The sequence below is a fragment of the Microcaecilia unicolor genome, chromosome 2 (assembly GCF_901765095.1).
Source record: "Microcaecilia unicolor chromosome 2, aMicUni1.1, whole genome shotgun sequence".
NCBI lineage: Eukaryota > Metazoa > Chordata > Amphibia > Gymnophiona > Siphonopidae > Microcaecilia > Microcaecilia unicolor.
Genome location: NC_044032.1, coordinates 241346496 through 241373532, shown reverse-complemented (window position 1 = coordinate 241373532; position 27037 = coordinate 241346496). Strand labels below are relative to the sequence as shown.

The 27037-nt window shown below is 42.2% G+C and overlaps 1 protein-coding gene across 5 annotated transcripts in view; it reads right to left on the bottom strand.

Annotated features, from left to right (window-relative positions):
* Positions 1 to 27037, bottom strand: part of PIP5K1B (phosphatidylinositol-4-phosphate 5-kinase type 1 beta) — a 435282-nt gene that overhangs the window by 203155 nt on the left and 205090 nt on the right. For all 5 annotated transcript variants that reach the window (XM_030193839.1, XM_030193840.1, XM_030193837.1 and 2 more), the window contains one exon: positions 19755 to 19823. In XM_030193839.1, coding sequence (XP_030049699.1) covers positions 19755 to 19823 — 69 coding nt within the window. The remainder of the gene's footprint in view (positions 1 to 19754; positions 19824 to 27037) is intronic.

Here is a 27037-nt window from a genome sequence, read left to right as displayed (position 1 = left end):
ATTTACATATCCTTTACTGCCTCATTCACAAGCAGATAGAATCTGGTCCGTTTTTCATCCCGTCACTACTGATCAGGTCAACCCTGTGTTACACAAATACTCAAACTCACATTTGTCTGCTTGATATGTGCCCTACTTATCTCCTCAAGTCAGCTCCTGATTTATTCTTACATCATTTGCATTTGAATCTTACTTTGATATTGTCTCAAGGTTTCTTTCCCTCTGACAATGGCAATATTATTTTGACTCCTATACCTAAAAATATCCAAACTAGCCTAAGTTTAGTATCCAACTATAGACCAGTAGCTTCAGTTCCTCTTCTTGTTAAAGTAATGGAAAGTCTTGTCATGCGCCAACTTATGGAGTATCTCCAGCTTCATGCCATTTTGCATAGTTCACAATTTGGTTTTAGGTCCTCTTACAGTACAGAAACTGTGCTTACCACCCTCTTAGCTAACTTCAGAACAGAATTAAGTTTTGGCAACAAAATACTGATACTTCAATTTGATCTATCCAGTGCCTTTGATACTGTTCATCATAATATTCTTTTAAATATTCTTGACTATTAAGGAATCTATGGGGTTTTCTGGCTTCTTTAGCTCTAGGTCGTATCAAGCCAAACAATCAGGTGTAATTTCTTCCACTTGGTCTCCTAGCTGTGGGGTCCCTCAGGGTTCCCCTCTTCCCCCCATTTAGTTTAACGTTATGATAATTCCTCTTGGCCATCTTTTAGAAAAACATGGTCTTTCGACATACCTATATGCTGATGATGTCACCATTTATATCCTGTTCTCTAAGGAATTACTTGGTGTAACTCACATGATTAGTCTAGGGATAAAACTTATGGGCTTCTAATTTCAAACTAACATGGATAAAACTAAGTTCCTAATAATAATTAACCCTCACCATCCTATGAATTTTAGTAACTTTACTATTAAAAACAAAACCTATTCCTTTGAGTCATCAATGAAAATCTTGGGAGTCACAATAGATAGTTTCCTCACCCTTGAAAACCAAGTCTCTAAGTTGACCTTAAGTGTCTTTCACTCACTTTGGAAGCTAAAGAGTTTGAGGCCATTTTTCTCTAAATCTGTTTTTCATACTTTGGTTCAATCCCTTATCCTCACCAAATTCGACTATTGCAATTCCATCTATGCAGGACTTAAAGGTGATCTTCTCAAAAAAATAAGAAACAGCTCAAAATACTGCTGGTCGTCTTATATGTAGATCTCCTTGCTTCATCAAAGCCACTCCTCTTTTATATGAGCTACATTGGTTATCAATAAGAGATAGAATATCTTTCAAATTATGCATTTTCATTCACCAAATACTATTTGGTCAAGCCCCATCATATATGAATAATCTTATTGAATTACCCCTCATAATGCTGTTTCATCATCTAGAAAATATCTTGTCTTACATTTTTAAGAATGTGATATATAAAACAAATCACTCTAATTTCTCCTATCAAGGCACCAAAATTTGGAATTCTCTTCCTAAATCAATCAAGTTTACAGATGATTATCTAACTTTCAGAAGTTTTCTAAAGAAAACATTTTTTTTCAGTCTGGCCTTTCTGAATACAAAGAACTCAATTTGAACTTTACCCACATCCTTTTCTTAATTTCATTTCATCCTTTTTTTCCCCCATCTAGTTCTGCCAAATTATGCTCTAACCTATCCACCCTTAATTATTGGTTTGTGCTTGAGATAGTCTAAATTCCTGGTTACTTACTACACATGTATTAATTTGCTTCTTGAAGTTATTGTAATTTATGTTATATTCTGTACATTATGTTTTATTCACTTATTGTTTGTTTGTAAGCCACATTGAACTTGAGTCTATTTTGGCCTAATGTGGGGTATAAATGTCAGGAATAAATAAAGTGAATGGACTGTATTGGCATTAGTGCATGGTAGCTGCTAGCACAGGGGGTAAGGTTCTTTAGTTTAGGAACCCAAGCATCAGTGTTCCCGATACTATTGCTTTGCCATCGGGTAGGTCTTTATTTACTTATTTATAATAACATTTCTATCCTGCATTATCCCAAACAGAGTTCAGGTTCAATGTGGCTTACAATCTAGACAATTTAGTGCATACATATTATTATAGTTATAAATCTTATGATAAAGGAAAAATGATGAGTAAATCTTCTATATACAGTCTTAAGAAACTTTACAAAAATTAGCTTATGAATTATTTTACAAGATTGTATTGTGTAACAAACATCAAATTATAAGCAGTTATACAGGATAAAGTTTGAAACAGCATTTTGCATAAAAGTGGTTATCTCTAACTTTTTGAAAAGAAATGTTTTTGCCAGTCGAGGATAAATCATGGGTGCTAGGCATTATTCTTGATTCTTCATTGACCTTAGAATCCCAAGTGAATCACCTGTGGCAAAATACTTTTTATACAGTGAGACAATTATGCCTCATTAGATCTTATTTTGAACAATCCTTTTTTGCCTTGTTGGTTCAGATGTTCATCTTGTCTCATCTTGACTACTGTAGTGTGTTGTATTTAGGTCTGTCTAAAAGACTCTTGAATAAGAAATTTGATAGTGTTGCGCCTTTTGTGGCAAAGCTGCATTGGCTTCCCATACGAAAGCAAATTTTGTTTAAGTCAGCTTCTCTGGTGTTCCAGACCGTTTATGGTCTTACATTGGAATTGGTTATTAATTTAATAAGGATTCCATTTCTGAGACAATCTTTTCGTCTACAAACTCAATTGATACTTTCTTCCTCAAGTTTTAGGGGTATGCATTTTTTCACAATTTTTAATACCTTATTTACAGTCTCTGTGATTCCTTTTTGGACTCTCTTGCCTAACATGATCAGATTAGAGTCTTTTTTTTTTGCAAGAAATTGAAGACTTTCTTGTTTGATAGTCTTTAATTTGGTTATTTTGTTAACTTTGCTATTCTGTTTGATGCTGATTTTTATATTGCTCTGATTGTATTTCCGCTGTACTACATACTTAGTGCATTTTATATTTATTTTGTTTTTGTAAACTGCTCTGGACCAGGCTTTGGGATTTAGCAGTATATAAGTATCATCTTGCTATTGCTAATTAACTGCAATCTTTCTATGCTGGCTTGAGTTATACCTGACTTAACTGACGGTGCATAAATTCGGTAAGGGCATGCATAATTTGCAGTATTCTGTAAGTTACATGTTTAACTGGGAGCCCCATCCATTCTCCACCCAGGCATACACCCCCTTGCAGTTAGGTGCTGTAGTACTTACCTGTCTTACAGAATCGTGTGCAGTGCACTTACGCGCCTCAGTGCCACTTTCTGTGCACTCACGTGTGCAAGGTATACACAACTGCACACACTTAGTTAAAGAACTGCCCTTAAAGAGTACAGTTCCTGAGAGTTCTTTCTTGGGCTAAACATTTGCAGCTGCTTCTCAGATTGTATCAGGGCATTTTCTATCTCTGTCTGATGGTGACCCCTCTTCTTTTCTGCCCTATGCAGCCATGGCAAATCCTAATATGCGAGTGAGATTACCTTGTCAAGGGCATATTGGCTTCTTGCCCTTACTCTGTGCTGGTGTCACAGCCCAAGCATATTCCATGCATTTTCTCTGACTTTTTTCGATAGGGGACTTTGCCTGTTTAAAATATCACAATGAGATTCATGCACATTTTAAAGATGCTCTTAACACAGCCCACTGACCCCCAAATGCCTCATTATGCATTCTTTATCACCCAGTTTGCTGTTACTTGGTCTTCCATGCAACCTCTTCGGGAAATCATTTATTATTTTATTTAGATTTTGCTCACACCTTTTTCAGTAGTAGCTCAAGGTGAGTTACATTCAGGTACACTGGGTATTTTCTCTGTCCATGGAGGGCTCACAATCTAATTCTGTACCTAAGGCAATGGAGGGTTACGTGGCTTGCCCAAGGTTACAAGGAGCAGCAGTGGGATTCAACCCAGGCACCTCTGGATGGTAAGACTGGTGCGCTAGGCTACTCCTCCCCTTAATCTGGGGATGAAAGATAATTTCTTGGGGAGGGGGAGGACAGGGGTGGACTGACCATATGGGCAACCAGGCAGTGCTCGAGGGCCCAGAAGTTCTCTTCTACCTGCAAATTACAGCCTCCCCCCAGTCCCACCTTAAAGGTTCCTGGTGGTCTAATGGCCTCTTCAGGGGCAGGAAAGATCCCCACTCTTTCCTGCCCACTGCTGCTATTCTGCCCAGTGCTGATGCATTTTCAAAATAGCTGCTGACACTGCCGAGACCCGAGAGGATACCACTGGGAGTCTCAGCAGCTATTCTGAAAACATGGCGGCGTCGGGCAGTGACAAGGAAAGAATGGGGATCTTTCCTGCCCCCCGAAGAGGCCACTAGACCACCAGGGTCCTTCAAGGTAGGACCGGGGAGGGTACACTAGAGTGCAGGGGGGTTGGCAGTGTGCAGACGGGGGGGGGGGGGGGGGGGGGGGCACAGGCAGTGCCCAGCAGGGCCCAATGACCCTTACTGTCCAGGGGCCCAAAGCACTGTCAGTCCGCCCCCGGGCGGGGGGGGGGGGGGGAATCTCCTAAAATGAAGAGTTGGAAAACAGGACTTGTAAGAAACCTTCTAAGGGAAATGCCCCATCCTCACCTGAGATAAAACCCTTAGCAGCAAATGAATCAACAAGGGAGAAAGAGATAGCTGTATTTCTCAGACTAGTGGGAGAGGGAACAACAGGCTGTCTACAGCACGCTACAGCCCAGGGGAGGTTCTGCCGGTCTTCTGTGAACTATAGTTTAAACTCCAGGCACCAATTAGAAAGAAGAAGCTTTGGGTGGGGGTGGGGGGTACACTAGCGAGCCTGATGAAGATGGCAGTCTAATATGCAGCTCCTGAGCTCATCTAGTAGTATCTTGTATTTTTTTCAGGCCATACGACTTTAAAACTCGAGAATCCTCCTTAAATACTATTGAACTGCCTTCAAGGCATCAAAAAGTTTAAAAACAGATACTGCTAATGTCCCACTCCCTGCATCTAAAAGCTAAAGCATAAGCGACAAGCTGTTGACAATATGGAGGCAGATCAAAGTACTACTACTACTACTATTTAGCATTTCTATAGCGCTACAAGGCATACGCAGCGCTGCACAAATCTCTTTCAAGAACATCATAGATGAGATTCTACCTCTCCGAGACCTCATGACGGATAATCAAACTACACTACAAGAACTAAAAGATGATGTCGGTGAACTTCATAGTCAGCTAGCTCAGATTGAATCCCACATGGAAGATTTGGGCATATGATGTACAGCTAATAAGGAAGCCATATCAGCTTTACAGAGCAAATCAAAAGAAATATCTGCATTTCGTAAAGATCTGGAAGATCTAAACAACCGTTTCAGGAGAAACAATCTCTGCATCCTTGGAATTAGAGAAGGAATTGAGGGCACCAACCCCATCAAAATTTTAAAGACTTTTCTTTCAAACCGTTTTATTTATTTATTTTTATTTGCTGCATTTGTACCCCACATTTTATTTGCAGGCTCAATGTGGCTTACACTATGTTGCAAAAGGTATAATCAAAGAGTGGATTGAATTCAAAGTCTGTGCCCTTACACACAAGATTATATAAGGGGACGCTCCGGCCTACATGTACAGCCTGGTTGACCTCCCACCCAGGAATGCCGTGTAGTCATCCCGCTCCTACCTGCAGGAACTTAAGATACAAGCAGCTCTTTGCCTCTTCATTTTGCTACCAGTGCACCCGTTATTGGAATGCTCTCCCATCAGCGTTAAAAGAGACCACTGATCACAGCCTATTCAAGAAATCCCTGAAGACCTACCTCCTTGCTTCTCCGCCTTCCTTTCCCTTCCAGTTTTCCCTCCCTCCCCTTATCTACTTTTTTTTCTTTTCTCTCTTCCGCTTTGCACTACTGTTATTGTGTGTACTTTCTCCTAACATTGTACGCCACATAGAGCCCGCCTTGGTGGGAATATGTGGGATATAAATGTTCACAATAAATAAATAAATAATCATAAACAGAGTAAGAGGTATGGTCTAATTTAACATATTACTGTGTAAGAAATTAGGTAGATAGGTCAGTAGAATTATTTACATAACACAAAATAAAACAGGTAAGATACAATATCACGTTCAATAAACCCCTAGAAACTGAGTGTGCATACCACGTGCCATCCTCGCACCCGACTAACCAAAGGTTTCCTTGTCCTTTTGTGATTAAAATCCTCCGATACCCACAATCTACAAAAGGCGAAAATCAAGGCACTAATTGAAGAAGGAAAAATTATGATATTTCCGGATCTCAACAAAACAACGGTACAAAAAAATAAATAGTTCCTGGCCCTCCAAGACCAACTAAAATCCTTAGGAGCACAATTTGGTCTGCTATATCCCGCTCTAATGAGAGTTACTGTACATAATACTACAAGATCATTTGAAGACCCTGAATTGTTGAAGAAATTCCTGAATGGACTTAAATCTTTCATCTCTCCAGTGCCTACTTATTTCTCATCACTTTGGACCACATTAATACCCAATAATCCTTCTGACCTCTCCAATTTCTCAGCAATCTCAGGTCTCCAATGCCCTGATCTACCTAACACTTTTCCTCTGCAAGCATCCATATTTCCATAACCAAATTGCTCCCAACTCTCCCAAGCAGCAAAGATAAGCGCTGGTTTATTTAATCACCAATACTTCTCAGCTGAACTCCAAGAGAGTCAATTCTGCATACTTCATAGAACATATATAGCACAGAAACAGGCCACTAAAGCGGTCTGGGTGCCTATAGCACAATATTCCAAGTGTCAGTGGGGGGGGGGGGGGGGGGGGGGACAAACCTCTCTTCCACGCATTCTGGAGATACAGTGGTATACAGGATTTTTGTAAGACAATTCATACATATTTGGGGGTTGTTTTTGGTCAACTTGTAGTCTTTACTTGGAAAGGAGTTCTTTTGGCTAAGTGGGAGGCTTATGGGATTTCTGATAAAGCTTCTTTCTTATTTCTTAGTAAAGCCTATGCAAGGGAAAGAAATGTACACTTAATCATTGGCTCCAGGAAGTGCTTCCCTCCTTTTGGTATTGGAGAAATAGACTCCATGCCTAAATGTTGTGGGACGCACGGGCTGCTCAGGCTCACCAGAGATAACATAAAGCTTTTTTGTCAGTTTGGAACAGCTATTTACAAACTGTTTTGCATAAGGTAAGAAGTGCAGTACTAAATAAATTCCAGAGTGTGTCATGAGTTGGTTACTGTTTCACACAGTCTGTTCTGGGGTCATCTGCCTAGGGGGTAAGGGAAGGGTGGGGATGGGTGGGGGTTGGGGAATATTGGGCATGTTCATTTTCATTAGATGGCCTCTGGTCACAAGAATCAAGACAACATGCCATCCTCGTGTGTTAGTTTTGCATGATATGGGGTGGGGGATGGGTAGTGGCAGGTTGGGATCTTACGTTTCTCTGGTGATATGCTCTATGGTGTTTATTTTCCTCCATTGTTGTATTGTTCTGTCTTATGACTCCTTTGTGATTGACTGTTGCATTTTCTTAGAGCTATTATTCAGCAGTTTGTTGTACGATTCTTTTGATCCTGAATAAAAATTGTTTAACTTTAAAAAGCCAAATTCAACTTTTCTCATCTGGCACAAATGGGAGCAGGCAGGGCTGTGGTTCCCTTTCAATTTATCTCTAAAGGCTTCACTATTCCTTTCAATATGTTACAAGTAACTTATAATCTGCCTCAAAATGAATATTCCAACTGGTGTTATTTAACTAATCTTATTACAATAGCTTTAGATGTAAACACTGTCAGGATTGCTGGACATACTTAAATTAATATGAAACCAGCTTGACATACTTAGATTAATATTAAACCAGCTTCTGACTTCTGATAACTCCCCCCTCCCTCAGGAATCACTGAGGATGGCAAATGGACCAAATGGTGCTCAGCTGCCTGCTAGCCGTGTTTTCTTAATTACTCCTGATTAACATATCTTTTGTCCTATCTGGGAGCAGGGCTTGAGAACAACCAAAGCCAGACAGATAGGTTCCAGAACTAGTAACTTCAAAGAGTAAAATCTATGAAAATGGTCACCTTCCTGACTTCAGGGAAGTAAACTGGAGTTTGGCTGGGAAAGAAAGAAGTTATTTGATCTTTTTCTCTTCCTGAGGTATAAAGCAGAAGCACATGGCTCTGCTCGCACTTCTCTCTCTTTCTTTTTCTCTGTTCACCACCATCTTGAGCCCCTGAGCACAGGGCATGGAGAAATCGAAGATGGCTGACAAACATCAGGTCAGTTGTAAATAAAATTCTGATTGATTTTGATGCAAACCATCTAAACTAATTTTAAGTTACAGATAATGGAAAAAATGTAAAGGCTGCATTTCACAACCAGGTCTGGTCCCATGTACTAGACACAATATCAATTTGGTCGTGTCTCATGAATTGGACCTTAAGAAAATTGCGGATAGTTCACCATTTCGACCAGTTATTGACCTGATTACAACTTGTGAAGAAATAGTCACTAGGGTTAAGCACACCTGTCTACAGCACAATTTGGAAACAACATTAAAGCAGGTTGTTTCTACTAGATGGAACAGCAACTGACAATGCTAAAATCTGTCTCAGAAAATCTGGAACACTTGAAGTTTCTTGCTGACAGCGTGAAAGACCGCATAATTACTAAGCATCTCTTGGATGTCAATGAGGACCTACTTTTGGATGTAATGAACGCGCTTGCACCGTTTGATGCTGCAACAAGACTAGTTTCATCTGATCAGACACCAATGCTGCATCTAGTAGTCGCTGTTTGTGTGAAGCTGGCAAAAAGTCTTTCAATCCTTGGTGATGAGGTTGAACCATTTCAGCATCTTAAACTGAAACTGTGGTATTTTCTTGACAGCCATTTCCCTTTGCATAAACTCCATTATATGGATGACCTTATGAATCCCCGCCTACAGCGTAATACTAACCTCATGGAATCTGAGAAATGACAGGCTGCCATTGAGGGCATCCATAAACTGATCTCAGACATTTCTGATCGTCCTGTGACTGATTTGATGGACAACTCATCAACTGCTGATGAAGAAGTTAACCACCTCCTTCCAAAAAAACAAAGCTTAATGCTGATAATTTTCTTGGTGACTTGGTTTGTTACTTCTGTGGGGCCTAAATCTGATGAGATGGATTTGTATTTGGCTTCCACCGAGTCTTCAGATGACTTGTTAAGCTTTTGGCATCTGAAATCTGATGTCTGGCCAAAGCTTTCACCTGTTCCCAAAATTATATTTGCAATTCCAGCCATAGAAACATATTCTGAACGTGTGTTCTCATTAACTAGTCGTACAATTGAAGAGTGGTGGACTCAGTTAAACACAGAGAAAGTAGATGATCTACTGTTTCTTCATAGTGAAAAAATGATTTTATTATTTATTATTATTAGTGTTTCATTATCAGTATTAAATATTGTTTCACTTTCAGTATTAAATATTGTTATTTGTCTTTTAAACTATAGACCTAAAATGTTTTCTGCTTTGAGTGGGGAGATGCAGGGATGAAAATTAAGACTGTGGGGATGGTGAGGGGACGTGAATAGAGAATGCGGGGACTGTGAGGGGATGGGGTTACAAAGTCTGCTTGACCGCGGGGAAGAGGTGGGAACGTGAAAAAAATCTTTTGCTGTGGGTAGGGAATGGGGATGAATCTTTGTCGCAAGATCAATTACTCAAAACGTCCACAAACTGAAAATGCACTTGATATGAATATTATTATAAAAGAAAAAATGGCCTCACAGAGGCCCTAGATCAACATGATCAAAATTGAAGTCCGTTTTAGATCTATTAGATCATGTTGATCTAGGAGCTCTGTGAGGCCATTTTTCCTTTTATAACAATATTCATATCAAGTGCATTTTCAGTTTGTGGAAGTTTTGAGTAATTGATCTTGCGATTGAGCACTTCTACACACCCTATATTTTGTACATATATTTAGTTGATACGATGAATCTTTGTCCCCACGTCACTCTCTAAGAAGAAGCACTTCTTAAAGTATTTCCTAGAATGTTTCTCTGGAAAGCTTGGATGTTAATTACTGAGGAATATGAACTGACAGAGTCCAGTCTGGAATTTAATTTGGATGATGTGGGGGGGGGGGGGGGGGGGTTGGTTTGTTTTTTAATAAAAGGGAAATATCAGCATTGTTTTGTTTTGTTGCTGCCCACCCAGGGAAGGTGGGAGGGTTCCTTGAAGGAAAGGACTGGGTGGAGCCTTCCCCTTTGCTCCTTTACATGTCCCGGAGGAGCAAAGGCTAATAAGGGGCACTGGGGCAGCAGCCATTAGACAGTCCTGGATGCTAGATATTGTGCTGTAAGAAATAGAAGAAGCAGCCTAATATGTGGAGTAACAGTATAGCAGCCCCAGTAGCAGAAGAGATCCAGGTAACTGAAGTCAGCCCTAAGGGCAGGGACACTCACTTCTGAATGCTACGAAGGAGAAGCAGAGAAAGCATGTATGGCTGAAGTACTTAGTTATACAGACCTGCCAAGTCTCGCTTTTGTGGGTCATCTCCCTCACTACCGGGATCTCCCGCTGAGCGGCCTCCCCTTCCAGTGGCAGTAGGAAAAGCCTTTCTAAAGCGCCATCTCCTGCTGCCGCTGGTTCCACAGCAGCAGAAAATGATGTTTTAGAAAGGCCTCTCCTGCTGCCGCTGGAAGGGGAGGCTACCACTGGTGCAGTTATAGGCAGGGCTGGGCAGGCCAGAGGGTGGGCCCTCTATCTCCCGCTAAGGAGGTCGGCCACCTTGGAAGCTCTGAGTTATAATTGTGCATGGCAAGCTTCCCTTTTGTGTGACTGGTTTTAAAGGTGTGGCTAGTAGCACCTGAGTAACAGAGGTGGAGAACTTCTCTGTACCTTTGGACTACTGAATAAATGCCCTTTGCCTTTTAAGTCAGGGGAAGAATAAAAATCTTATGGATTAAAGTCCTTGTTCTGTTTTTTTGTGAACCATGCTTAACGCCCTTGTTATGCCTTGGAAGATTTGTCCCTCTGTTAGAGCTAGAGACCTGAAGAGAAGAAGAGTTGCTTCTTCTACCTTGCACTTCATCTCTGAAATGTAACACCGATCAAACCCACCTGCAGGGGGCAACAATATGCATGAAACTGAGTTGCATGCACAGTTTCTGTTGTATGCAAATAGATCTCATGCATATTCATTGTGGAAATTCTGAAAACCCAACTGGGTTGTTGCCCTGGAGTGAGGTTGCCTACCCCTGGTCTAAGGGGAGGAACGAGTCTCAGCCATTACTCAACGGCACCACCTAGGGGCCAGCCTTAGGACACTTATGTACCAGACTCCAGAAGTAGATGTGGAGGGGCATAATCGAACGCGAACGCCTATCTCCATGGGCGTCTATGTCCGAAACAGGTACGTGAAGAGACGGGACAGACCGTATTTTTGAAAAAATGGATGTTTTTCAGCTGGGCGTTTGTTTTTTTTTGCGATAATGGAAACTAAAAACGCCCAGCTCAAAAACGTCCTAATCCGAGCCATTTGGTCATGGGAGGGGCCAGGATTTGTAGTACACTGGCCCCCCTGATATGCCAGGACACCAACTGGGCACCCTAGAGGTCAGTGCGGTGGACTTCAGAAACAGCTCCCACATGCATAGCTCTCTTACCACGGGTGCTGAGCACCCAACCCCCCTCCCCCAAAACCCACTACCCACAAATGTACAACACTACCATAGCTCTTAGGGGTGAAGGGGGCACCTACATATGGGTACAGTGGGTTTTGGAGGGCTCCCATTTACCAGCACAAGTGTTACAGGTAGGGGGGGATGGGCCTGGGTCTACTTGGCTGAAGTGCACTGTGGTACCCACTAAAAGTGCTCCAGGGACCTGAATACACGCAGGCCTCTAGGACTTGTTGCTGCTATATAACAATGGCACACCAGTTGACACCTGAAGACTAATCACTCCAAAAACGTCCTTTATTGGAATAAGCACGCTTACTCACAGTTAACTGCAGATCAGAGGTTGTGCCCCACTGGCAATGAGTCTCGCTGGTACTGAGATTAGCAGTAGGTCAGAGCTGGCAGAATGCTGTACAATGCCCTCTTTCAGCCACATTCAAGGGAAGAACTAAGTTTTCTAACATGGCTAACACGTGAAAGGGCTCTAAAACTGGCTTACAAAAATGGCCATTACCTCATGAACTACCGGAAACAAAACAGGGCACACTCTGACCCAATAAGCAGGGGGAAAGCACCATGGGAGTAGAGCCTACCAACTACCAACATCGTGAGCATTTGCCACAAGCTAGTGGAATCACGAAGCCCAATACCCTACACCCACCACAATGCATTGCTGATGTGACTCTGCAGTGCGCATAACAGAAAAGGTGTCAACTCACCCGAGAGCCACATAAGAACCAGGGAAAGGCTATCACAGGATAGAACACATTCTGCTGTCATAGAGGTGGGTACGGCATTTGAGGCTGGCATAGAGGCTGGAAAAAAGTTTTTAAAGTGGGTTGTTTTTGGTGGGAGGGGGTTAGTGACCACTGGGGGAGTCCGGGGAGGTCATCCCCGATTCCCTCCAGTGGTCATCTGGGCAGTTGGGGCACTTTTTTGGGACGTTCGTGAAAAAAAAGGGTCCAAAAAAGTCACCCAAAACGCCTTTTTTTTTTCGATTATCAGCTAAAGACGCCCATCTCTCCTCGGCTGATAACCACGCCCCAGTTCCGCCTTCACCATGCCTCCGACACCCCCCGTCAACTTTACCCGTTTCCGTGACGGATTGCAGTTGGAAACGCCCAAAATCGGCTTTCGATTATACCGATTTGGGCGCCCACGGGAGAAAGACGCCCATCTCCCGATTTGGGTCGCAATATAGGCGTTTTTCTCTTTCGATTATAAGCAGGATAGTCTGTGAACCCTGGCCGAGGACTGTTGCTGTTATGGCTAGGTTGAGTTTGGTTTAATTTGGGTTGTGGGTATAGGATATTTGAGATAGCATCTGAAGGGTAATTTTATAACTGGGCACCTAGTTTAATAAGGCAGGAATGCACCTATTTTATAAGGATACACAAGTACCTACAGTCTTGATAAAATATTACCTCAAATTCTGCAGAAATTGTGCCTTGATGGAAGCCGCAGAATTAAGGAACTCCACCCATGCTCCATTCAAACTCCACCAAGCATGCCTACTGTGCAAGCATGAACTAGCTTGCACCATGTGTATTTTATAAGGCTGTTTCCACATATATATCAGCCTTTACACACAGCAAAGTCTTTAAAATTACCTCCTTACTGTCTGGGTTTACAGGATGAGTTCTATGCCTGGAGGTGACTGTGGGTTTGGGGTGTCGCAGGCAAACAAAAGTGAAAACCTGCAGGTACACAGCTGACACAGGACAGCCTGGTGAAGGGACCTATACAGTCCATGCAAGAAGTGGCTAGTGAAATAAAATAACAAAACACAATCATACCAGCTTTCATCCTTCCTGATTACAGAATCCAACCACAGATTAGGAACTTCCTCTGTCCCTTCTAGAAGCACAATAGCAAAATCAGTTTTCCACACCCTCCCTCTTGTTGATATTTCATTTCCCTGAGGCTTTCTCTTGTCCTCTGCCTTTTTGCAATCAAGATCTCTATTCTTCTGTCCCTTCTAATCAACGACTTAATTACAACATCTACATTCCCCATCACAAGGGCAATGTACCCCCCAACTCTGGGCTGTGGCAATCAGCAGTTCAGATCCTGATTTCACCCCCCATTACCCCAATCAAAAACGTCTTTTCTGCAATAACAGTTCCTTATTGTGTTCAGCCAAAACAGAAGACAATAAAAATTGTTATGTATAGTTAAGAATAAAAAACACTAGGATCAATTGAGACCATCTTGAGAATATTAATCGTTCAGCTCCCCCACCCCAAAAAAACCATCACCATTTCATTCTACATCAGGAAATGTACAGAGGGTCCTTACAAACATTCATTCAACAACGAAACCTGCTGGTTTACTCTCCCAGGAACCTATCAAATCACCAGAAGAAAGAATTCTTGTGGTTATGTTGATTGCAGGGAACATTTCATTCACAGGAACCAATAATAATGATAACAGACCCAAGGTAAATGTTCATGAAGAACACTGTATGCAGTAGCACACTCTCATAATCTCAAGCAATTCTAATTAGAGTATTTCAGTTTAATTATTTACTGATCCAATTTACCTCTACAGACATTAGCGGAACGTTTTGCTGTGTTTTCACCTATGAAGTGCTTTACAGAATCTGCAGCTGTCACTTCTGCTGATAGGAACATTCAACTTTGAGGGATTCTATATAGGGTGCTCAAAATTGCACATGCAAAAATTTGTGCACGTGCCCAATTTGTGTGTGCAATTTAATTGGTTAACGAGACAATAAGGGCTAGATTCTATATATGGCACCAAAAAAATACGCCTAGGCATGTTCTTTAAAGTGCACCTAATGTTTATAGAATAGGCTTAAATTTCTGCACGATATGTAGAATACACCAAGTGCCTCTCCATGTGACCAAATTTGGTCGCATCCATTTAGGGCATGTTTTATTTGGCGTAAATTCCGATGCCTAAATAAGGTGCAGAGCGGGTGTATTCTATAATAATGCGCATAGATTTTAGAAACGGCCATAACCTGCCCATTCCATGCCCATAACCACACCCACTTTTCAACTATGTGACATATTTATGTGCACCATGTTACAGAATATGCTTCGCAAGTACAGCGTAAATTCTAATTAATGCCAATTTGTGCTGATAATTGTTTAACACCCAATTAACAGCACAGATTGGCTAGTTAACCAATTAAGTTATGTGCTTCGATTTCTATGTGGAAATTGAGGCATGATATATAGAATTTGGGGGTTAGTGTTCATTATTGGGACCTAGCAACCAATTCTTGGCATTAATTGGCAAAAACTTGGATTTATGGGTGCATCTTGCTAAGCGCTATTTATAGACGCGCTATTCTGTAAATCCTTTAGTACAGAACTGAAAAAAGGGCATGGCCACAGAAGGAAAATAGGCAGGTCAGGGGCATTCACTAGAGATGCACGCAGTACTATGGAATTTGAAAGAACAATGCCTAATTTACATTGCCAGGATTTACACCAGTTTTCTGCTGGTGTAAATGGTCATGCCTAAAAGTTGGGTGCGGATCCCAGAAGTACGTGCTATTCTATAAATAGCGCCCAACTCGGAGCAGGTGAAGATCAACCACCAAGGTGGAGGAATGCGGAACACTATGAATAGTGGACAGGAGCAAGGGAGTAGTGTAACTAACAGGACGCTTTCAAGAGAACATGAGGGAGACGCAGATTATTACACACAAGTTTTATTCATAAAAGGATTCGAAACAGCATCGTGCTTCAGCAATAGTGACTGCTTCAGGAGTCTTATATGAATAGTAGTTGAAAAAATGTCTGTGTATTATTTCAGAAAGCATATACAGCATATACAGGTGAGATGCCACAGTCTTTAAAAAGACTCCAATCTTGCTCCAAGTGCAGCTTAAAGTAAAAGTGCTAGCAGTAGACTGCAAACACTTTCTTTTCTGCTCTGTATATGTTTTTTTTGACATAATACACAGACATTTTTTCAACTACTATTCATATAAGACTCCTGAGGCAGGCACTATTTCTGAAACACAGTGCTGTCGAGTTGCTTCATGAATAAAACTTGTGTTTAATAATCTGCATCTCCCTCATATTCTCTTGGAAGCGTCCTGTTGGTTACACTACTCCCTTGCTCCTGCCCAACTCAGAGCACCATTTGTTGAATAGTGCTGAGCACGGTTTTTGTTCAGAGCCCAAATTTGGGCACCATTTATAGAATCCCCCCAACCCCGAATGTTCTAAACATGATACTAAAGATACCAAGCTCTGTTGCGGAATGTTTGCAAATAGTCACCTTCAGTCAAAATGCTCAACAATAAGGTCCAAAACAATAAAAAATCCAAAAACGGCTGCTGTGAGATCCAAGATGGCATCGTAGCATTTTACTGCACCAGACGTGCTCAGATAATCTCCTCAAGCACTACCGTGAAAGGCTCCGGAACTCCATGGATAATGGGGAAAAGGAGAGGGAAGGTGCGGGAGAACCCCTCAACCTTCACCGGGACCCACCTTTATCAGCAGACAACGTTGGAGCAGTTCGGGCTGATGTCTGGTCCCAGGCAAGCCTCTTCTCCTGCAGTCGGAGCCAGCATGTCAGCGCTGGCTAGCAGTGTCGACGGGGTCTCCTTGAGCCCCGTCTTATGTGCGGCTCCCCCACAACCAGGAAGGAACAGCATGGAGTCAAGTCCTGCAGCTCAATCTCCCAATGTAGAGGAGACAAATGCGCAGGAAGGGAACTTGCCCACGCGGGGAGAATCGATTAGGAGCAGCCAGCTGGATGAACAAATTTCAGCACAGATATTACCATCACAGATAATGAGTACTTTAAACCAGTCTTTAAAGGCTCCCCTTCCTGCTTCTTCTTTGGGGCTTTTGGCAAAACCAGACGTAGTGACAATGGAGTCACTCTGGGACCTGACATTTAACTTACAGTCTTCCTTACAACAATTGATAACCAAAAATACCAGTGAAATTAAGGTATTGTCTGAAGCAGTCCTTATCCAGGCACAGGCAACTGCTCAGCAAACCTCAGAAGTGAAACTTCTAGATGAAAAAATTTTGGTCAAGTCTCAATTAGGGACAGAAATTTTACATTTCGTAGATTGGAATTCTTAGAGAATCAATCTAGGAGATTAAATCTGAGGCTGACCAATTTTCCCAGATCACCTTTGATTACACCGATAGAAATGATTAAAAAATATTTGGTGGAAATTTTAGGAATGTCTGGGGACTCATTACCTCCGATAACTCAGGCACAGTATTTGCAAAGTAATGTAAAACCTTCATCTGGAATTTCTCAACTCCAAGTAGGAGATAATATGAACCTCACTTCTTTCTTGGAATCCTCAATAGAGATTATTACCCAGAGGACAACTGTGGTGGTTTCCTTTGCTTTGGAGATGGATCAAGATGCTGTGTTGAAACTTTCTTTTTGTCATTTAGACTCTCGCTTCCTGGGATCTAAAATAAGAATTTATCCTGATTTGGCTAGAGAAACACAGAAAAGGCGTAAAGCCTTTTTGGCTCTATGTCCAAGGACTTTGGCATTAGATGCAAATTTTGTACTTAAATTTCCTTGCATATGTCGAGCACTATTTCAGTTTAAACAATTTCAATTCTGTGATCCCAAGCAGTTAGAAGAATTTTTGCTGTCTAAAGAAGAAGTAAATGTTATAGTCTAGTCACAGATAGTACACTGTATGACTGCTTACAGTAAACTAGCTGGGTAGCAATAATTATGCAAAGTGATGCACTTAGGGAGTAGAAATCCACGGGAGACGTATGTGTTAGGCGGTGAGAGTCTGATATGTACAGAAGGGGAGAGGGATCTTGGGGTGATAGTATCTGAGGATCTGAAGGCGACAAAACAGTGTGACAAGGCGGTGGCCATAGCTAGGTTGCTAGGCTGTATAGAGAGAGGTGTGACCAGCAGAAGAAAGGAGGTGTTGATGCCCCTCTATAAGTCGCTGGTGAGGCCCCACCTGGAGTATTGTGTTCAGTTTTGGAGGCCGTATCTTGCTAAGGATGTAAAAAGAATTGAAGCGGTGCAAAGAATAGCTACAAAAATGGTATGGGATTTGTGTTACAAGACATATGAGAAGAGACTTGCCGACATTAGAGGCGGAGGAAAAGAGGGAACGCATTGCCCCCCCCAATCCAGCTCTGGCCCTCCCCCCCCCCCCCAAAAAAAAATGGGAGGGCTGGCTACTCCCCTCGACAGGAGATATGATTGAGACATTTAAATTTCTCTGCAGCATAAATGCACATGAGGCAGGTCTCTTTCACCTGAAAGGAAGCTCTGAAATGAGAAGGAATAAGATGAAGTTAAAAGGGATAGACTCAGAAGTAATCTAAGGAAATACATCTTTGCTGAAAGGATTGTGGATGCATGGAAGAACCTCCAGGAGGAGGAAGTAGATACAGGGACTGTGTCTGAGTTCAAGAAAGCGTGGGACAGGCATGTGGAGTATCTTAGGGGGAGAAGAGATAGAGGGTGATATGGATGGGCAGACTGGATAGGCCATATGGTCTTTATCTGCTGTCATTGTCTATCTTTCTATGTAACAGAACTTAGGCGCCTAGGTTTTGTTATAGAATAGGCATTTACCATATAGCCTTGGGGCACCTACCTGGTTAAAGAATGTGCATTATTAGTAAATAGGTCTTTTATTAAATCTAGCCATAAGTTTGATATAGGTCAAAGTTATGTACAGATTTGGCTTCACAACCTGATTTCACAGACAAAATAACTATACCTCAAACTTTTCTGTTGCTGAATTTGTGTAATATTTTCTAGGTGATTTTTTTGCATGTATACAAAAACACTGAGTGCACACGCTAGCAATGAGCCTCACAGTCTGTGCAAAGAAAATGAAGAAAATGCTTTTAAAAAACAAAAGTGCACTCTGATAATTTCCAATCAACATATGAAGTCTGGAATTCTTCTTTAAACCTACCTTATGAATTTTATGTGATCCAGGCACTTATTAATATATTACTGAAAAAATATCAAGCCTGACTAATAATTTACAGATCCCCAGTCATGCATGGAAAATGCATCTCACAAGATGCAGATTTATGGAAGCTTTTGTCTTGTGGGTTATCAGACTTTAGGAGACAAGTGGAAATGTTCCATACGTCAATTTTCCCTTTTGTATGAGCTCCAAATATGAAAATATAAACACTGTGGATATTACTACAAGACAAATTAAATAACACTGGGCATTTTACTGGTGCTAAAATGCAACAGGGCAGATGCATTCTTTATCTCTTCCACAGAAACAGATCAAAGAGTTCATATGACTTGCTGGCTCCCCTAAGCTGCTCAGTTCTAGGGGGATATAGTATGAATTAGACCCAATATTTCTGAGTTAAAATTAATTTCTATAACTGTTCAGTTATAGCACTGTTAAAAAAAAAGTCTGGGATTTAGCGCCATTCAAGAGTGGATATTATCAAACAAGGACTTCTTATTGTCTGACATCAACTCCTGAAAGAATCACTTGAGTACTTCAATGTTGTTAGTTTTCTTACCAGCAGACCCCTTCTTGGGTTTCCAGTGCTGGCAAGAATTTCTACTGTACAGTGGAAACTGACATCTTCTTTCCAGAGATGACAGACAATAATTTATGAAAAAAAAATACATGCCATACTTAGATTCAAATCAATCCCTCACTGGGTGCTCTTAAAACAACCTTTAAGAAGACATCAATATACAGATAGATAGATAGATAGATAGATAGATAGATAGATAGATAGATAGATAGATAGATAGATAGATAGATAGATAGATAGATAGATACATACATACATACATACATACACTGCTGAAAAAGTTAGGCATGTTCAATAATGCTGTGAGGAAAAATTTCAGTCATGAAGCCTACTTTTCACAAACAATTTTTGGAGAACACAAAAGAGGTCTACACCCCAAACTCAGCACACCTGTATGACGGTTTTAACACCACGAGGAAGCCTTTTTCAAAAACAGTGTTCGCAAATATGTGCAAATGTACAAAATATTTATCTGCCACTTACTCACAGCAGGCAAGTGAAAAATTCTACTCATTGGCAGAAAAAGCTGTGCTAACCATATAATTCATTTGTCCATACCTTTTTATATGTTTTCTCCCCATCCTGTTTTCCAGAGCTGGTGTTTCCATTTTCAGTAGAGGAAGACATCTAGAGAGAGACAGAGAGGAGTTGTTGGTGTAACCAATTTTAAACCAAAGAAATTCTCCGACATCCACCTGAACCCTCTCAATTCAGTTACAGCTCCTACACAGAAAAGTCGGAAAAAATTCCTTGCAACGTGCCCTTTTCCTACAGTAAACACAGTTTGGAAATGCTTTACAGACTAGAGGCATGCATACATACCGTAGTTCAAAGCAGCAACTGAATCTTGCAAACAGAATCTTGCAAATTTGTCTCCCTGATCCAGAGTTCCAGCCTTTACCCTCATGCTATCACATGCCAGAGCACAGAGTCTGCTGCAAGCATTAAAATGTCACAAATCCCTGTAGCAGCATGAACCCCTCCTTCCCACGGTGCTGAAGTCGCAAGAAAGAAAGGATGGCTTTTTTCAAGTTAATCTGGATGGTAATGCCACTAAAAGTTGCCAAGAAATGTTCTATTTTCTCCTTCCTGGAATACAGACCTGTAGCTCCTCCATCTTTAGGCTTTTGAGGTTTTGTCAGAGAAATGAATGCAATAGTGTGTCTCCTCTTTACTCTTTTGCTTAAGTGGCATAGAGGGGCATAATCGAACGCAAACGCCCATGTGTAAGAACGTCCATCTCCGAGAACGGGTCGTGAAGGGGTGGGCTGAATCGTATTTTCGAAAAAAGATGGACGTTTATCTTTAGTTTCGTAAATACGGTTTGTGCCAGGCAAATGCATTGGATGTGGGCATTTTTGAGATGTGGACGTTTGTTTGAGCTGGGAGTTTTCGTTTTTCAGCAATAATCGAAACCGAAGCATCCCAACTCAAAAACGACCAAATCCAAGGCTTTGGGTCGTGGGAGGGGCCAGGATTCGTAGTGCACTGGTCCCCCTCACATGCCAGGACACCAACCGGGCACCTTAGGGGGCACTTTTAAAAAATAGGAAAAAACATTAAATTACCTCCCAGGTGCATTGCTCCTTTACCTTGGGTGCTGAGACCCCCAAATCCACCCCAAAACCCACTCCCCACAACTCAACACCATTACCATAGCACTTAATGGTGAAGGGGGGCACCTACATGTGGGTACAGTGGGTTTTGGGGGGGGGGGATTAGAGGGCTCCCACTTACCACCACAAGTGTTAAAGGTAGGGGGGATGGGCCTGGGTCCGCCTACTACTACTACTACTACTACTATTTAGCATTTCTATAGCGCTATAAGGCGTATGCAGCACTGCACAAACAGAGAAGAAAGACAGTCCCTGCTCAAAGAGCTTACAATCTAATAGACAAAAAAATAAAGTAAGCCTGCTTGAAGTGCACTGCATTACCCACTAAAAGTGCTCCAGGGACAGGACTTGTTGCTGCTGTATAACCTTGGCACAGCAGTTCACACTGTAAGACTAATCTCGCTGAAAACGTCCTTTATTTCAATAACTGCGTTTACTCACAGTTAACTGCAGATCAGAGGTTGTGCCCCACTGGCAACGAGTCTCCCTGGTACTAAGATTAACAGTAGCTCAGAGCTGGCAGAATGGTGTACAATGCCCTCTTTCAGCAACATTCTAGGTAAGAGCTAAGTTCTGTAACGTGGCTAACACACGAAAGGGATCTAAAACGGACTTACAAAAATGGCCACTACCTCGTGGACTACCGGAAACAAAACAGGGCACACTCTGACCCAGTAAGCAGGGGGAAAAGCACCATGGGAGAAGAGCCTACCAACTACCAACATCGTGAGACTAACAGAAGCTAGTGAAATCACGGAGCCCAATACCCTACACCCACCACAATGCAATGCTGATGTGGCCCTGCAGTGCACCCGAGAGCCACATCTGACCTAGGGAAAGGCTGTGAGAGGATCGAACACATTCTGCTGTCATGGAGGTGGGTACGGAATTTGAGGGTGGCATAGAGGCTGGGAAATAAGGTTTTTGCAAGTGGGTTTTTTTGGTGGGAGGGGGTTAGTGATCACTGGGGGAGTCAGGGGAGGTCATCCCTGATTCCCTCCGGTGGTCATCTGGTCATTTAGGGCATTTTTTGGGACCTGTTCATGAGAAAAAAGGGTCAAAAAAAGTGTCCTAAATTCTCGCTAAAAACGCCTTTCTTTTTTTCCATTATCGGCCAAGCGCGCCCATCTCTGCTCGGCCGATAACCACGCCCCAGTCCCGCCTTCACCACGCCTCCAACATGCCCCCATCAACTTTATTCGTTCCCGCGACGGAGTGTAGTTGAAGACGACCAAAATCGGCTTTCAATTATACCGATTTGGCCGCCCACGGGAACCGGACGCCCATCTCCCGAACATGGGCGTTTTTCTCCTTTCGAAAATAAGCAGGATAGACTGTTGTCTACCCAGTTGTGCCAATCAGCTGGGACATGCCTTTCCTCAGAGAGTCAACTCTCCAATGCCCACATCCTTCTGTCCATAACTGACGACTCATCCTCCTGCCCACCTCGCACTTGTCCCCAATCAAAACTCAGCTGCCTACTAACTTCTCCCGTCCTCTTCACCTTCAACCAAACATTAGACTCCCTTCCTCCTCAGCAGTTTCCCTGATCATCTCCCACTATGATCAGGTCAAGGAACTGCTCACCACCACCCACTTCCATCAATCAGTGACCTGAAGAAACAGCTTGACAGCCATCTTACTGTACCTAAATCTCAATCATATTCCTAAGCTGCATCACACCAGAAAACAGCACCACTAACACAAGAGTTGAACATCTTTAAAAATAAAAATTAGGCATTTACTCTATGCTCCCAAACATCCATGCACATACAGCCCCATTTTAGACAGAACACACAAACAAAGCAGGCAGCTGCATGTCATTCTCCTAATATCACCCACAAACACTCCATAAATTAACACTTAACAAGTTATCCAATAAAATAGTGGAATTTATTATGGCTGCATCATTCTATTACTTACATATGCAAAACAGTTACAGTATCGTGCAATTACATTCAAGCATGCAGCTTACAATATCAAGCAATTAATGCATGTATACAACTTCCTATCTAGCGCATTTGGGCAGGGTGTGAAGTCTTTTGAGTCACACAGCTCCCACTGTTTCAGCCTTACATGAATCACATTCCTGTGTTACCTGTGGCATATACCTTAGACATACCGAGGTACTACCATCACATCCTTGATAGGGGGTTGCCATAAAAGCACATTCCCCCTTCTTAAACGTTGACTCTTTCTTGATGCCTTCAGCCTCCCCATCCAAGTCTAAGGTAGGCACCATTGACTTTCACTTACTCTGTCACTGGCCCCCTTCCATACAAGAGTGGGACCACCTGTAGTTTTGCCATCATCCATGCAACTGCTATCATTCTGGCCCCCCTCCATACAAGAGTGGAACCACCCACGGTTTTGCCATCAACCATGCAACTGCTATCATGTGCCCACACAATTTACATATTTGACCACTGTTGAAGCTTAATTTGATCTGAAACTTCCTGCTGTGTGCTCTCTTAGACTAAGACCCAATGCCAAGGACCAGGTTAGCGACACCTCGCTTGTTGCAGTCCTCCCACCAGTAGGGCTCCTAGTTGCAGCCAATTCTTACACTCCAGTAGACCTTACCTCTCAGATAAGCCCATAATAATCATCACGAGCAGGAGACAACTTCATTTCTAATTTGCTATATTCTAACAATTGGGCGTGGGGAGCAAAATTACATACCAAATTATAAGCCGAGTAAGGTATACTCATACCCAAACCACAATGTAAAATACTATAAATAGCTCAGCACTAAGCTAGCCTGTCTCTCAGCACTTATTGTATAATATCCCAGGTAGAAGAGTTCCTGGGTTGGGCTAGTATGCACTGCTGGCATACATTGGCTTATTGGACTGGAATCTCTGGAGGCCTAAGCAGCGACCCATGCGGGCAACATCCATATATAATTCCGGGATAGGTGATTATGCTCACCAGACACCTGACTGTGCCTGCTGACGGCATTTATGGGTTCAGCCAATATGACATCTGACAATGCTCCCACAACCTTTGTGGTATACTCTAATTTACATCCTGTAATCGTTAAACAAGACCTTAGCCTGTCAACAGGGTGCGGGATGTGCCCCTCTATTAAACGTTCTGTAATGTAAGGGGGCCCCTCTGCAAAGTAATGTGAACACCACGAAAGTATTACAGAAGTCCTTGACCTAGTTTTAGCCCTATTAAGCGGCAGCAAGAGTTGCCAGGAAGAACCTAAAATGACTTGTAGTTGGAGTCGTAATAGACTTGTAAGTACATAGGAAGCTGCAGAGTACATTCTAGAGTTTATGACCTATAAGAACAACTGGCGTCCGAGCGCTATTGTGTCAGCTCATAATGATTGCCAGCCCAAGGTTATTGCAGTAGTGTAAGTTCATGTGCAGTGATTATATCCGGAACTTGCGGGCGCACCGCCTTATTGAAGGTGAATAGTTTTGGAAATTGCAAACTGAAGACAATTGAAATATTGCGATTATCTAAACCACTTGCAAAGCTATCTGGTATATACAAGACCTGAAAGTCAACAGTTAGTACAGAAGTGTACTAGACATGAACGCCTAATGCATCGAAATAATGTACTTCCAGCGAAGGTGATACAACAGCTGTCTGTAATCCCAAAGGTTATTAAAGCAGTAAACAGGTGCCTTTAGTATGGACACAATCGTCAAGCCCCAAGTGTGTGGAAACGGTGTACCTTTGATGCATTTAGTATGAATGTTACCGGTAGATCCTGCGTGTCATGAAGCAGTGTATATGTGGTGCTTTTCTTATATAAGAAACCTGATCCTTTGGGCTATTGGAGTGGTGTATCTACGAATTCTGGTGGTATATGAGAAAAGTATAAGTCGCCAGCTATAGAAGCGCTTACTGTCAGGTGCAGTTAGACTATTGGAAGCCTGTGGGCAAACGAACCCTTGCATCTCTGAATCCCTGTCAGAGAAATCAGTGCAAACCCTGGGGTTAGGTGGTGCCTGGAAACCTGTCTAACGGCTGCCTTCAGTATATAGGACAACCTGTAAGCCTGTAGGCTAGTGTAGCCCTGCACATTCAGATGCATGTTATCGATGTATCGCGTATCCGGGTGCAGCTAGTGTCCTGGTGTAGCTAGTGTATACGAAACCTGGATAATGCCAACAACTGGAGGTGTAATCTTTTCAATAAAACCGTAGTGAAAAACAACTTGCTCTGATCTAGAGCCATTGGACCTTTGTGCATTGAGTTGCCAGTGGAATATTGTGAGCCTAGAAGCCCAAAGATCATTGACGCAGTGACTTGACGTTACAGGTGTTATATAGGAAATGAAACTAGAGGACGGAAGTCTGTGGATGCACTGTGCATCCAGGTGAAGGCATTCTAATAAGCAGATTGCAAGACCCCATATGTTAGCTACAGTTATTCCCATAAGAAACCTGAAAGCCCGTATGCTATACAAGCGTTGTACAGAGGCTTGAAAAGGTGGATTAGAATACACCACACCAGAATCTATCCACAAACCAAGTACTAGTAATCTGTCAGCAACTTGCATGCCCATGGCTATATAGTCTGTGTGGTTCAGGCATGTGTGGTCTCTGCCCAACTAACTTTGTGAACAGTGAAGATGTACGAAGACTGCAAACTCGAAGCTCTTAAAGCTGTGCATCCACAGATATATGTAGTATAGAGGAACATCTGAAAGCATGAGGTATGTAAGCATGAACCTGGCATATCTAGGCTGCATAGAGAGGGGTATAACCAGTAGAAGAAAGGAGGTGTTGATGCCTCTCTACAAGTCATTAGTGAGGCCTCACTTGGGGTATGTGTTCAGTTTTGGAGGCCGAATCTTGCTAAAGATGTAAAAAGGCTATAAGCAGTGCAAAGAAAAGTTACAAAAATGGTATGGGATTTGAATTGCAAACTGTATGAGGAGAGACTTGCCGACCTGAACATGTATACCTTGGAGGAAAGGAGAAACAGGGGTGACATGATACAGACATTCACAAATTTGAAAGGTACTATTCCGCAAACAAACCTTTTATTTTATTTATTATCTCATTTGTACCCCACAGTTTCCCAACCACGTCAGGCTCAATGTGGCTTACAGCGCACCACAGAGGCAGACGCCAATGCGGTAAAAAGAAGCTAATACAGCAGAAAACCTACTCAAAAAAATAATGGGGAGGATGAGGAAGGGACTTCAGGAGACGGGAGGGCGGTAGAACTAGAGGTTATGAATTGAGGTTGAAAGGGGGCAGACTCAGGAGTAATGTCAGGAAGTATTTTTTCATGGAAAGGGTGGTAGGAACGTAGTATACAAGAAAATGTCAACCGTTAGGCTGGACTTATAAAAATGCCACATGATTGCAGTCTATGATAGATAAAAGTAAGATAAATTTAAAGGGGATAGACATTTTATCTACAATAAGTAAAGTGCAGTCTCCGGTTGTGTTCAAAGAAACAGAGTTAGCATATCTAAGATAACTGATAGATGTAATTCTGCTTCTGTAACTTACTGTGTCTGATAATTGGTATGAAATTTCACTTAATAATTAGCAATTGAAGAACAACCACGTATTTAAGTACATAAGTAATGCCACACTGGGAAAAGACCATCGAGCCCAGCATCCTGTCCACGACAGCGGCCAATCCAGGCCAAGGGCACCTGGCAAGCTTTCCAAATGTACAAACATTCCATACATGTTATTCCCGGAATTGTGGATTTTTCTCAAGTCTATTTAGTAGTGGTTTATGGACTTGTCCTTTAGGAAACCGTCTAACCCCTTTTTAAACTCTGCTAAGCTAACCAACTTCACCACGTTCTCTGGCAATGAATTCCAGAGTTTAATTATGCGTTGGGTGAAGAAACATTTTCTCCGATTTGTTTTAAATTTACTACACTGTAGTTTCATCGCTTGCCCCCTAGTCCTAGTATTTTTGGAAAGCGTGAACAGACGCTTCACATCCACCTATTCCACTCCATTCATTATTTTATATACCTCTATCATGTCTCCCCTCAGCTGTCTCTTCTCCAAGCTGAAAAGCCGTAGCCTCCTTAATCTTTCTTCATAGGGAAGTCGTCCCATCCCCGCTATCATTTTAGTCACCCTTCGCTGCACCTTTTCCAATTCTACTATATCTTTCTTGAGATGCGGCGACCAGAATTGAACATAATACTCAAGGTGCGGTCGCACCATGGAGTGATACAACGGCATTATAACATCCTCACACCTGTTTTCCATACCTTTCCTAATA